At 42.1% G+C, this 14,343-nt stretch overlaps 1 protein-coding gene across 2 annotated transcripts; it reads right to left on the bottom strand.

The window, feature by feature from the left end:
- Window positions 1-2,299: 2,299 nt before the first annotated feature.
- LOC147616356 (potassium channel KAT3-like) lies at window positions 2,300-12,837 on the bottom strand. Of its 2 annotated transcripts, none has more exons than XM_086777410.1 (13): window positions 11,741-12,837; window positions 10,992-11,207; window positions 10,708-10,860; window positions 10,542-10,599; window positions 6,633-6,956; window positions 6,293-6,532; window positions 6,055-6,153; window positions 5,870-5,902; window positions 5,015-5,200; window positions 4,728-4,922; window positions 4,517-4,592; window positions 3,225-3,956; window positions 2,300-2,973 (listed from the first exon to the last, which is right to left on the bottom strand). In XM_086777410.1, exons 1-13 carry the CDS (start codon window positions 11,929-11,931, stop codon window positions 2,843-2,845), a joined length of 2,634 nt encoding a protein of 877 aa, XP_086633536.1. In that variant the 5' UTR covers window positions 11,932-12,837; the 3' UTR covers window positions 2,300-2,842. The 2 variants fall into 2 exon arrangements, with proteins under 2 accessions (XP_086633536.1, XP_086633535.1); XM_086777409.1 differs by having other exon boundaries at window positions 5,015-5,203.
- Between the last annotated feature and the right edge of the window lie 1,506 nt (window positions 12,838-14,343).

Consider the following 14,343-nt stretch of genomic DNA (forward strand, 5'->3'; position numbering starts at 1 on the left):
ATAGAGTGCTTTCTATTCTAGGATTTGGTTTCTTCATACATGTATAATTTATGTGCTATGTATGGGAGCCAAATCAAAGCTACTTCTTAATAGCTTTGTGGTAGGATCCTTTACTCTCTAGAGGTCAGTAAGAAAGGGTTGCCCCCTTGCTCCTCTTTTGCTTATTGTGGCAATCCACCCTAATGATTTGCTATAGCTTTTGGTTCAAGATGCAACATTTTCAAATCCAAAATGATAAGTCTCATAGAAGATAATAACTTTGATATTAGCAGGTGGGGCTATGAGGTTGTATCTAGAGGCCATGTGTTTAGAATTTTGTTGGGGGGCCCTATGGGTATGGATTGCACAAATAAACAGATAGTTGATTGGATAATGGAGAAAAAAATGGGACTTAGTGCTTCTCCCTTTTCACTCTAGAGTGATAGTGATGAATAACATAAAAGTCCTTACATGCCAAGTTAAGGCTAACTTGTTATATTTAATATATAAATAAATAAAAGGGACTCTATAGCCTTTCAAACTATTTTGGATAGGATTAATGAAGGCTGAGGAGGTGAGGATGATGCCCATAAGATGGGGATTGATTTCTTGGTCAGTCTCTCTGGAACCCAAGGTTCAGTTCACGTTTTGTTCAATTGGCCATTGTTGCCTCCCTTGGCTCCTATGTGGGGTTTTGTGGTTGCCTCCCTTGGCTCCTATGGTTTTTTGTGGTTGCCTCTCTTGGCTACTATGTGGGTTTTTTTGTGTGAATGCTTATTTGAGTCTTGGTATATGTATCTAGCCTTCATGTACATAAGGATACCTTACATATATAATATAAGTATTAGTTTTATATATATATATATATATATATATATATATATATATAATTTCATAGGAAAAAACATGGATTTATTCTCAAATCAAGTAAATATAAGAGGAAGTTAAACTACTCCCCACAACTCTCATGTGCCAACCTCTCACTAGGTTAATGGGCTCTATCATCATTAACTAAAGGATTTGCTCACCATTCAATTTTTAAGAAAGTTTTTTGAAATATGGCTTTAATATGACATCATGAAATTTCATGCCATCTAGTGTTTCCAACTCAAAAGTAATAATGACCCAACTTTTTAAAAATTTGGTAGGGTTGCACCCATTGCATCATCGTTTCTTTAGGATTGTACCCATTGAACAATTTGGTAGGGTTGTACCCATTGAACAACAAAATTAAAAAAAGTTTAAAATTTATACTCTGTTCCACCCCAAGCTTCTAGCGTTGCTAAACTACTTCTATAGCACATAATCCATGTAATCACTTTTTCGTTTAGTGCAAAAATCTATTGATGCTGAAGCTATTCCAAATCCTTTGAAAACAACCTGGCTACTTAAAGGCTGAAAATCACAAATTCCATTGGGAATCATAGATTATAGTAGTTCAAAAAGCCCATAAAGTCAAGTAAGGATTTGGATCAAAGTCTATCTAATTCTCATTAATCACTATATCTTTGGTAAAATCTTATTAGTGGGTTCAGCTTAACTATTTGCTTATAGACGATATACTATAGATTTCTTATCAATAATCAAGTGAAATGATGAGTCATAACATTAAGAACTTGGGGCAACCAAACTTAGTAACCATATCATAAAGAAAGTTGGTAACATATCTTCCTTTAACATCCCTAATAGCATAAGCTTCCATTCATTTGGTGCAATAATCTGTATTCTCCAAGATATAATTATTATTGATCCACTAAGTAGAAGGTCAAAATTGACCCACAAAATCTAATCTCCACTTCAAACAAGATTCTAAGGGTAACACTTGATTAAGAGATGCTGGACCTAATTGACAAATCTATTGATAGCTATCACATTCCTTAGCAAACTTCCAAGCATTCTTAAGCATGGTATGCCACCATAAACTTGCTTGAGTTTACTTTCGGTTTGTAACATCTTCATAATACCTTGATGACATTTCTATAGATTTCCTGCTATTCATTGATCACAAACATATTTGTGTAATACTTGATCTATCCTAACTTATACAATTGCCCCTCATCAATAACCATAAAATATTTTCTTATTATAGAGGTAATCTTTTCTTATAATCCTTGCTTATACATTTTTTAATTTACTTCGGTAACATCATCTCTTTATACCAACCAGACAAGGCACTAGTAATGGTTTAATTTGCATTAGATAGATAATTATGCACTTTGCCCGGTAGTTTGTTGACTTGGTATTTGGCCATCTATATACTATGGTCATACTTCCCTAAGGTTTGCACATAGACTACTTACTATAATAGAGCATGGGATTATGTCATTAAACATAGGACTTACAAGATTTCACACCAAGAAGTGGTTGAGAGTTACACATACGTGGGACTTACATGAGAGCTGAGATGTGGAATGGGAACAAAGAAGAATGGAATGAAATACAATGCTTTTGCTGGTGCCCCAACATGTGTGTTTTGCAATGTGAGTCTCTTATTCTGTGTTCCATTTAGCTCTTTATAGCACTTGTTTGTTACCTTAGCCAATAAGCAATAAACACTTTGATGATCCTGCAGGTGCTAGCCTAGAATCCTGTTCGTTATTCACTCTCCCATTTCTACCCGTTTCTCTCCCCACCTTCCCATTGCACTCTCCACCCTCTTAATTTCAAGAGGAAGATGAAGCAAAGGTACTGGACTTTGGTGTGGTGGTGGTTTTTCTCGACTTTGAACTTGAATCTGCTTGGTTAAATTGAGGTAGCAATATGAATGCATTTGGCACCCTCTTTACGGACTTGTTTTTTTTCCCATAATGTTCCCTTGCAAGCTCCAGTGTTACTTGTCAGGTAATTGCCTTCATTGTGTGTTTTATATGGACAAGAAAAGCTCTTGCTGGTCTACAAAATACAGATGGTCGTTGTCTCGTATGACACTCAAATTATCTATTTCTGCAGCATCTGCAGAGAACACTTTCTCTGGCTTTATTTCAAGTTTTTGGCCTGCAACAATTAAGCACAATGCATCATCAATGCCTCACAACATGTATTTGTGTGTGTGTGCACGTGAGCGTGGGGGTGTGGTGGGTAAGGGAGTACATGGGAATGTGTGTGTGTGTGTGAGAGAGAGAGAGAGAGAGGGGGGGGGGGGGGTGGGGGCGCGTGGGGGTGGGGGTGGGGGTGGGGGTGGGGGGAGGGGGGAGGGGGTTTTAAGGCAGACGAATGCATGCATTTTCAGTCTCATTCACTGATACCTGCGACCTTCATTAGCTCTTCAAATGACCTCGGCAAGGCAATCAGTTTGCCACGTGCTTCTTTTGCTTCTCTGCTTGTGGGATAGTGTTTGAAGATTGTAACTCGCCTTGGGTAAGAAATCTCTGCCAGATTGCAGACTCTGTTGTGCAGGAATGGTGCAGAGACAACTCTGAACAGGGACTTCTCAAAATTCATTACTTTGGCCCCCTTTCCTGACAGCTTTGTGGAAATTTTTGGTTTAGGACCAGGGAAGCCATGACATTTTTCTTGTAGGTTAGCTGCAGAGTGTTGTTCCACAAGACAGTGCTGTCTCCTGTGGTGTTCTTCCTTTGACATGGATTGCTTATCCAAGCTTTTGGATGGAGACAACAAGTCTGTGGAATTAGGGTTAAGGCCATCAAGCAGGCTCATGTGACTCTCCCGACCTAGCTGTGTTGTCAAGCAAATGGGAGCATTAACTTTGGCTCCTCTAGATAGAAGAATGCTGGCAACCTGAGGCAAATTCTTTGCCACAGCCACATGAAGGGCTGTCAAGCCATCTGATCCGGTTGAATTGATATCCGCTCCATAATTGAGCAAATCCTGCAAAACCTCAGTGTCGTGGACTGTGCTGCATAAGAGCTCCCCCTCTACTTCTGAGTTCAAAGTTGCATTGTTCTCCCATAGCAGCTGAGCCACCAACCGATGGCGTGCCGTTATGGCTTCCCATAAGGGAACACTGCCCTCATTGTCTGCAAAAAGATCTATCTTAATCAGTACAATTACTGCTAGGCAAAACTTTCTGTTACCTTAAGAAACTTCATTGAACACATCAATGGCTTGAATACAACCATGACAATATATGGCTTAAAATCCTGTGCATACAATAAGAAAGCGCACGAGCGCGCGCACACAGATGAGAAGAGTTTTTTAACATTATAGCCAATCCAGTGGATCTATATGCCAGCACTGAACTGCAGGGTATGGGAACATGATCCCTCATTTCGGATCCTGATGTGTAAATAATGCACACATACATACATGCATGCATGCATTGCACATGCAGAGGCATTAACTTCCAGTGGGTCCAAATATGACCTATGGGACCAAATACAATGCAAAAACCACGAAAGGTCTCAATCAAGTCATCACCCAAAAATGAATACACAAACTAGGAATCTGCAGGCTTGTCAGAGTCGACCACACACTTCTTGAAATCTCTAAAAGGGGTTCTCCCTTCTTTTTTTTGGGTTGTTACAGAGAGAGAGAGAGAGAGAGAGAGAGAGAGAGAGAGAGAGAGAGAGAGAGTTGCCTTGAATGTTTGGATCAGCACCATATTCAAGGAGAACTTGAATGCACTCCATGTGCCCATTGGCTGCTGCTATGTGCTGAATACATTTAAAAGAATATGTCACTTCTCAAACTAAGCAATGCAGCACTTGGCAATTTTATCAGGAAACTTCTTTAGCAGTCCATCACTCTTAGAAAACTATTCTGAAAAATGGTTGGCATCACAACTTTACCAGAGGTGTCCGCCCACTATGATCTGCTGTGTTTGGGTCCATCCCTTGCATCAGAAGCTGAAGCATCAACTCACTGTTTCCTACTGATGCAGCATATCGAAGACTCAACATTATGCCCCCTCTCCCAAGAGCGATTGTTTCCTCTATCTCCTTTGCAAGCTTTAGAATGTGTGCACTTTTGGATTCTTTCATGTGCTGTCATTAAAAGTTAAATCAATATCAGCCTTTGGCAAGTAGCAAAGCCAAGTCAGTATTGTGAACACCTCAATAAGCACGGATTTTGGAACCTGAAAAAGGTTGTCCACCATGATCTGTCCATCCACCATGTTGGCTTGCACTATGTTCATGAAACTGATCCGATTGATTCTTAATAGTTGTGAAAGTTTTTTGGTTCGTATTGTGAAGGGCTGTGGCCTGAAGCACAATACTCCTATCTCGCCAACAACATCACCTGATTTTGCAAGTTCTGCCAACTGCTACAAACATACAGACAGCATTGTGCTTTGATACCTTGTTACAATGGAGCAAGTCTTGATAGATTTGAATGCAAACAGCAGAAGAATGTCTCAAATGTATCTGCTACATATAAATAATGTCTCAAATGTATCTGCTACATATAAATAAGCACCACAGAATTGTGGTCTACATGTTTGGTTACCAAAAATGATGTAACATAAAAGGGCAGGCATGAAGCAGATTCATCCCTGGCATGTGTGTGAAGAGCAGCCAGAGACCAACGCCAGAGGTGACAATGTCCAGCAGCAAATGGAGCAATTTTACATCAGGATGATTTGGATAAATACAAGTGGGGGGCTAAAGCTCAATGGCACAATGGTATATGCGGAAGAAAACCAGAAAGGGGAGCTAACTTGCAAGGCATGTGCTATGTGAGAAGTGTGAGAGGCTTCATAGCACTGTCTCAAGGAAATCAATACCTGCTTTTATGGGCTGTAGTAGACTCTTGCAGCAGGTAGGCTAAAAAGGCAACAGAATGTTTTGTTCACAGACCTATAATAGATCTCCATGCAAGGTATTTAAAGGATGTCATGGCTATTAAGACCCTGTGCTCCCACTTTCTGTGCTGTGGCTTTACTGAAACAGTTTTAATCATCAGCAGAGAACATATGATGGGAAGCTCATACCTCCTCCGTGCCGTTATCGCATGTGTACAAGTCCTGCCAATCAACAGAAAAATAAATGACCTTAGGCTATGATGTGAAATTTCGAACCTGGGAACTAATACACAGCAGCCCCACCACTTGGGCTAGAGCCCAGTGGAAGAGGCCGAGTTCAAAGAAAGGAATGAAGCAAAAGAGAGCTGTTTTACCACTGCTCCTGATACTACAATGTAAAACTCAGTGGGGGCCTCGTTTTGTAGGATGATGTCCTCTCTTGGTGGAAAGTATTCTGCCTTCATTTCTGTAACCTTAAATCACCACCAGAGTGCTTTAGCATGACAAAGAACAGCACTGAAAATGTCAATCAAATGACTTGAAGCAAGAACAAGTTCTACAATCAATCCCGTGTGAAGTGCAGAGCAGAGGTCTTGGGTTTGAGCAACATACAAGCTGTAAAAGGAAGTCATGTGAAGTTCCTTGAAACAGATAGACCCTCTCCACAGTGGGGAGAAACAAATGCTGTGCAATAGTAGAACGGATTGCTTTCGGTAAATGAGGCATGATCTCCTCATGCTTCAGGCTCTCGGTTCTGAACTTCAGCTGTATGTGGTCTAACATTTGAGCATGCAGTCTTTGTGGCAACCGATTCCGTTCTGCAAAGTTTGAAATGCCTTGAACAGAGTCTCTCTGTAGCAACATAACTGGGTATCAGACACATTTGGTTGTTGGTTACAACATGGCACAAAACATGCTTCTGCTTGCGTCTTTATTGCAATCCACGTCTTACAAATTTCCGGGTACGGCTTGTCACATGCACGACCAGGTTGGTGATATTGCCTATCAAGTAGGCTGTGAGCCCTAGGTTGAAAAACATGTAGAAAGTCTCAAACACCATCTCCGTGTAATTTTGGGCATGAAGGTCACCATAGCCAACTGATGTCAAAGTTGTTATCGACCAGTACATAGAATAAATGTAGCAAATCCACGGGCTCTCCTCTCTAAAACCAGGAAGCACAGATCCAATCCAGGTTTTATCATCCTTATCTTTTGGGTACCATGTTGCAAGCAAGAAATAGAAGCAGCCTGCACAATGAACAGCCAACAAAGTAACCTGCAAAAAGAAAGCATTTGTTGAAGCGCAAACTTCATCTATTACAAAATCAAACAATGGGAATGGAAAATGAAGGAGGAGTTCAAAAACTGACACACGTACAAAACCTGTAATTCCACTGGTTGGCGTGGAATGTTTGGTTGAACACAATACTAATCAATACACTTAAATGCACTAAGATTTAATGGACAACAAGCGTGATACAAAATATAATTTACTGACTTGAAAAGAGACGCATAGTGAACCGGAACAGTTGGCCCCTCCCTCAAATAATGTATATTGATCATGGGAGAATCAAGTACATGGCATCATAGGCATTTCTAACCAGATGCCTATGAAAACAATATTGCAAACAATATGGTTGTTGATGAAGGTCTCCAAGGAACTGCCTTCACACACTAATGTTTCCTTCCATCTACTCTCTGTTGTTCCAACCAAACAGAAAAGCACGTAGGACAAGAGAACACTACATGGGATATGTGAGAATGGAGTCTTGCCCTTCCCTCTTGCTACTTGTTGCCATAATTGGTCATGTGAGCTTACCAATTGCAAGTAGAGTCAATGACAATGGAAGTCTTCATAATGAAAGCATTTGGAAGGCTGAAATCTTCGATTTGTCGTGATCCTTCACGACAAAAGTCTTTAAGCAGGTGCAGGCACAGGGAACTTGGAAAAGCTTTCCCTATGGTTCTACTTAAGAAAAGATGGCTGAAATCTTCAATTTGTCGTGATTCTTCGTGAGACAAGTCTTTAAGCAGATGCAAGGAACCCTAGAAAAGCTTTCCCTATGGTTCTACTTAAGAAAAGATGGCTGAAATTAGGGTTTTCAGCTAAAAGACCAAAAATTACAACAAACAAATGGACTGTTTTGCTGAATTTGAGCCATTGAGAGTGTGTAGGAGAAACAATGACCTGGCAATAATCTTAGATGCTTGAGAAATACTCTAGCAAGCTTGGATATGGAGTTGGGAGAGTAGAAGTGCATAGAATACAACCATCTAGCCCTCTTGAAATAGGCACCCACTTTTGAGAAGGGAGAGAGGCGTCCACCTACAAAAGGTAAGTGCAAAGGGGTGCAAGGTGGAGGTGACACATGGCTGGATACTTACTTTGGACAAAGGAATAAGGCTTGAGCACCTGGACATTTTGTTGTGACCGCCTCGAGACTTTAGTGAGTGTGTACATAGGGCTAGACATAATTTATAAGTGAGTTTTGGTCGCCTAAAACTTATTAAAGTGTGAATACACTCACTTATAAATTAACAATAAGTCCTAAGAGATAAATTAACGCAATTCGACCAATACTTACCACCCGTCCACATGCAACACAACCATGTCAGCAAAACAGACAGTTTCACATGCACGGTTCACAGGCAAGCGTCCCCTTACCCGGAACTACACATTGGTCATGCAAGCATGAAAACAGCATGCAAATTCAATTTGCAGGCAAGCACATGAGATGCTATGCAATACAATATTGATATGGACAATCCCCTTTCATGATACTATACCCAAGGGACGTTTCTGAGCAAGTACACGAGGCACCAGACCCAGCGGAAAACCAATCCTCCAAGAGTTTCCGGGCATGTACACACAGGCACAAGTCCTAGCGGAAAGCCAATCCTCCATGAATGTACACTCAAGCATAAGTCCCAACGGAAAGCCAAGTCCACCAGATATTCCAGGCATGTACACACAGACACAAGTCCCATGAAACATCTAATGCCAAACATGACATCCTGGGCATAAACACATGAAGTCCTAGTACAAGATCACGTCTATAGTATCACATGACATGCGTCAATCCCATCCATAAGCATAAACCAATAGCCATGGATGCCAGTCCATTGCATACACATAGCGAGAAAGCAAGGGTGGACCATTTGCGTGGCCAAATGGTGACAAAACGCCTGATTTTGAAAAAGCTCTTTTGGATAATTTTAGTCATTTTGTTGTGGAGAAAGTTATAGGGCCATGCAAGTCATCTCTATCCAAACTCCTCAAAGCCCTTAATCGAATAATAAGAGAAGCAAGAGACCCCCTGACTCTTGCTGCATGGCTCCCCACCCAATCTGCCTTTTGGCATCCTTCATCCTCCCCCCATTGTTCAATGTCCCTTGAGAGGCTCCCCCCTGTCTAGCTGTCATGTGGACCGCTTGCTGCAGGTTTACTTGCCACCAGGCTTGAACTAGGCTGCCAGCTGTCTGCCGCTGGTTCTGCCAACCTGTCCTGGCATCCCCCACCTTGTTGCTAGGCTTATGCTCACCCTCCGAAAATCTTCCATCCCACATTGGTTAGCCTTTTCCATCTGCCCTTTCCAATCTGCACCAGCCTGAGAAATAATGACTCAACTTTGTGGGGTTTCATAAAGGCGCTCTCATGCTGCTCTATCCTGACTCTGAGCAATTTTCATCTCCTCCAAAGGGTCTGCATAGAAGGGCTACCAAGTCCTCTCCTTGGAGCTTAAACAAACTTGGGGCCTTTTCATATAGGTACTCCTCCGAATTCTTACGAGCCCAAGACCAAGAACAAGTAGTCCATGTTAGTAAGAACAGCTCCTACTATTGTCTTCGCCTAGGTCTGTTGTGTCCTATCATTTCAAATAGAGTGTTTGCATCAAGGGGGCTGCTGTGGAGGTTGACACACCAAAATGCACCTCATCTTGTTTTTAGGGGGCTCTTTCTTTGTGTCCAAGCCATTGGCTGTTGACTTGATATATAAAGGTCATCCTTGGGTAGTGATGGGAGAATTAGGGTTAGGTCATGTGGGAGACATACACAGAGAAGCAAGGGAGAGAGAGAGAGAGAGAGAGTTGTGGGGATAAGTCAACTCATCAAGTGAGTGTGTGACTCCATCAGGAATTAGGTCATGTGGGAGACATACACAGAGAAGCACAAGGGAGAGAAAGAGAGAGAGAGTTGTGGGGATAAGTCAACTCATGAGGCATGAGTGTGTGACTCCCCTATCACACATGTATATTGCACTAGTACACATAGTGCACTTAGTACATTAAAAGTACTAAGTGTACTATGTACTATAACTTATGGGCTTGTACACACTATAAGGGTGGGCATAACGCCTTTACCCCAACAGGTAGATAACCTCTTGGGGGGTCCTCCCAGAAATATGTAAGCCCATAATGTGGGTTCATTGGGAGGAGTTCTTTAAACTGTATTTTTAAGAAGTCTATTTACATAAGGGGGTTTTTAATGGCCCTTTGGAAAAAAATCCGCAAGTTTATTATGAAAAAGGGGTAGTTTTATTAAACGGATAAAGGATTTTTTAAATACCCATTGAATGCACGTCCTATGCTAAGTTTTCTTAGTAGTGCACCGTCCGAGGATAGCCTATGTGTCAACATAGAAGGCATTGTATGTCAGCCCCACAAACTCTGCTAGTCTATTGGGAGGGGACAGACAGCAGCCATGTGCCCCTCAAATCAAGTGCAGGCTGTGCTGCCCAGCATGGTGATTTGGCTAATACAGCAAGCTCATCTTACCAAAAGCATTGTTCAATTTCATGCAAAAGTTGGAGACACCAAGTTTTTGGAGTGTGAAATGATGAAAGAATAAGCGCTTGACTCACACACAGCAGCTTTAGACTTCGTATCCAGAAGTAGGTGAAGCGGATGTCTCTCTCTAGCCTGCAACAAAAGATGGTATTTAAATGTGGTCCCATAAGATTTTCATCCTACAGCATGCAATGTTGAACTTAACTAGAAACGTTTCTCGTAGAAGCAAATTTGAGTTACCGTGTGAAGAAGTTACTGACTCTTTGTAGCCTCCAAAGGCGAAGCATGTTGAGTGCACTGTAAGTTATACCTTGCCTATACTTCTGCGAGAGTGCAAGTGCCTGTATGGGAAAAGTGGATGCAACATCTAATGCGAAGCCTGTCTTGAGGTACCTGTGCACATAAAGAGCGTGCAGAAAGGCAGAGTTGAACGCAATATAAAATTAGAGCTTCGGTGATAAACTCTACCTGCAGGCCGTTGATGCATATGTTAAAGCTAACCTAAGAATACAGCCAGATTATACCTTGCAGCAATTTCAGACCGCTTGTTCACAAGGAGATTCGTCTTTGAGTCCACATATGCAACAAAAAATGTAAGAAAGATGTCAACAGCAAAGAAACAGTCCACTACAAAGTCTGCAGTAATATAGGGCCATAAATGTGTGTTGATGAATCCCAATTCAAAAGGCGACATCCAAGCCGTGTAGATGACCAGAAAAATCAGAAAGGTCTCCCAGCATCTGCAAAACGAAAAGATGGTGGGATAAATGTCAGCATGTTAGAAAATTAAAGAGAAGTATTAAAGAGTCCGTCCACATAGGATGGTGCTTTATCCACATAATGGCAGCGCTGTGCCTGAGGTGCCGCCCAGGCCTCTTTTGCAGCAGGACAGGAAGGCAGTGTGGAGACCTCCAAGAGGCACCCCCAGGATGGCGTACTTCCACTGCTGACGTGGAGGTAAGGTGCTGTCACCACCCTCAGGCGGACATCTGCCTTTCTTGCTGCTAATGTAAAGCTTTCTAAAATAGCCCATAAAAATCAAAACCTTCTGCTTTGAACATGGAACTTTAGCACTTGAACTAGAATTTAAGCTAAATGAGAAAAATACTCATAACGCTTGCTGCATAAATGATCACCTTCATGGCATTAAATATATGGATGCGTGTGCAAAGAATAGACTAGATGTGCTTGTTTGAAATTAACAATACAGCTGAGGCAATACTAGCCTTGATGATATTCTAGTGCAAGCTATTAAGTAAAAGAGGTGAAAGACCTGTAACGGGGATCATAAGGAAGGATTATGTTCTTGCTGATGGACAAGAAGCTCTGGCTTCTGGCTCCTAAGGCTGGTAGAAGGTCATTGTCAAAGCTATCAAAGCGTGCCAGTTCAGGATCGTCAAGCTTATCGTTGTACGCCCAACTGCAGAGCCTGCAGCTGCTAGACCAATCATACAGAGCTCCCATTGTTGAATTCTAGCTTCCTGTCAAGAAAACCTTCTCGTGGCTTACCACAACAGATGTCAAGATAGCACACAAAGCCTTGTAGAAGCTGAATTCTTAACCTCGTGCTCTCTCACTTTCATAATCACATCACGGTTTTACACAGGAAAAAGCTGCAGTGAGGAAAAGGATGCTGAAAGGAAGAAGTCTGTTCGAAAGCTTAGCTCTATGAGGGATGAAAGAGAAAGAGAGAGAAGAGTACGGTACTGTAGCATGCAGAGGTTGATGCAGTATGGACAAGGCCAGCTTGTAAAGCTTGCAGGTTATGCAGCAGTTCTGACAGGTGAAAAGCAAGCTAAGTGTTTAGGTGACATTGCAGGCAAGATGGGAGCTGCAGAAACCAGACACGGTATTGTTTTACTGCAAAAGTTGGCAGAGCTTTCTCACACAGAGAAGCTTAAGCTGTCTGGTATGGCAACAAGCGGCACTTTGGCAGTCTATATAAACAAAGAAAGGTGTAGAGGGGTTGGGAGGAAGGGGAGGGCAAAGGTGATGTTAGCTAAGGAAAAGCAAGAACAGCGGGAGAGGGACATGAGAGTTTGAACGTGTAATGGAGATTATGCAGTGTTAAAAGCTTTTCTGCCGGGACACCAGTAGTGATTTTGGTTATGGTGGGGCAGCAAGATTTTGTGGGAAGCTTTTCTGCTGATATGGCTATGGCGGATGAGTGGGAGATCCACCATTGAAAGGCTCCACCATGGGCGGGCTCTTCTCTCCCTTTTCTTTTGACTTACTGTGCAGCGCAAGCTCCTCTGCAACCTCCATAGCTGCAAAGCTTGGGAGAGGAACACAATATCCAGCACTCCCTCAGGATCAGCGCTGACCTTTCCATGTTGTCGGTTCGGCATATGATTGGAAAGCCTCTTCCAAACGCAAAGGTTTTTGCCCTCTGAGTCGAAAGATATGGAGAGATTACCTGCTTCTTCTTCGCAGGGGCCTGTTCGATTAGACAGTTAAGCAAAAGGTACCCATGGTGACTCGGACGTTTCGCATATGCTTGCCACTGTTTGCAGATCAAAGCTGGATACGCCCACATGGCTATGGCGTTTCAGCACATGTTACAGCCAAACAATCCAGATCTTGATTCTCCGCTGCAGTACTGCTCCGCCATCGCCTTCTCCTGATTGCTTTTTGGAGAAATCCTAAACAGCTCGGCATCAGATCGAAAACCCTGTACTTCATAGCTGCTTCTGTAGCAGATTTCTTTGAGGTAACTCTAAACTCCATGGCTGATTAAGCAGATTTCTCTTGTGGAAACCCTAAAACAAGATGGAAAACTTGAAGTACGTCAGTTATTCGGTTCTTTATCGATGATCTGCACGATGTGGAGATGAATTGACACATTTTTTGGCAACTTCTGTTTCTGGTTGCCTAACTTGGTTGAGTGCACAAAAAAGCTTTGCTTGTGTTTGATGAAGGTTATGGGCGGCAGTAGGAAGCCACCAGAAAACCTGTGGATTGCAGGAAGGGAGCTGTCCATGTATCAAAAGCTCTGCCGTGCCGTTTGTCACGTCAAAGCTGTCCTGTTGTGGAGGCATCGGTGGGCGTGTGAACTGTCTGCAATCATGCATACCTAGGTAGATGCATCCGAATGAAAAAGAACGTTTTCGAGAAAGGCTCCCAACTTCCAAGCTGAGGTTTGGTTTTGGCTTTCTTTTCATACTTGTCCGGCTAGGTGGCCCAAGGGAATAAAAAATAATTCTCCTTGAACCTAAGCGTTTACAAATCAACCAAAATTATCTTATTTTGGCTATCCTAGACTTTGAAATTAGACATTGGTTGATTTCTTAGATGTTAAAAATCCATACAAGTAACTAGATCCTATTTGATTGATTGTTGTTCTTTATAAATCTTATCAATAGTGTAGCATGTAGCAACAAGTTCATACATGGACCATTCACACAATCCTTCCCCCCATAGATGGGAGTGGGCTTCGACAAGGAAGATAGCTCATCCATCCCAAAACTGTGGTCAAGATAAAGGGTCAAAACAGATGTGTACAGGCCCACATAAGACAACATATTATTCTTAATAGTGTATATGGAACATTCCCCATAGATCAATGTAGTAAGACCCATCAAAAAGGGAACGAGAGCGGGGTGGTGGTGGGGCTATAAATGATTATCTGTCATCCTCACCCCAGGATGGGCATAGCCTCCATCCCAAAAGTGTGGTCAAGTTGAAGGGTTACAAAAGATGTGTGAGAGAGAGAGAGAGAGAGAGAGAGAGAGAGAGAAGCATATAAAGGGATCAAAAAGCGAGTACAATGCTAATTTCTAAATGTCATACATAATTTGTTAAGGTAGACTTAAACACCCTCTCCCACTATAAGGTTTTTTGGTAATCATCTCTTTCTCGGTAAAAGAGTAGGTTTTT

The sequence above is a fragment of the Cibotium barometz genome, chromosome 38, assembly GCF_041138505.1.
Source record: "Cibotium barometz isolate CiBa-2024 chromosome 38, ASM4113850v1, whole genome shotgun sequence".
In the NCBI taxonomy this organism is placed as follows: domain Eukaryota; kingdom Viridiplantae; phylum Streptophyta; class Polypodiopsida; order Cyatheales; family Cibotiaceae; genus Cibotium; species Cibotium barometz.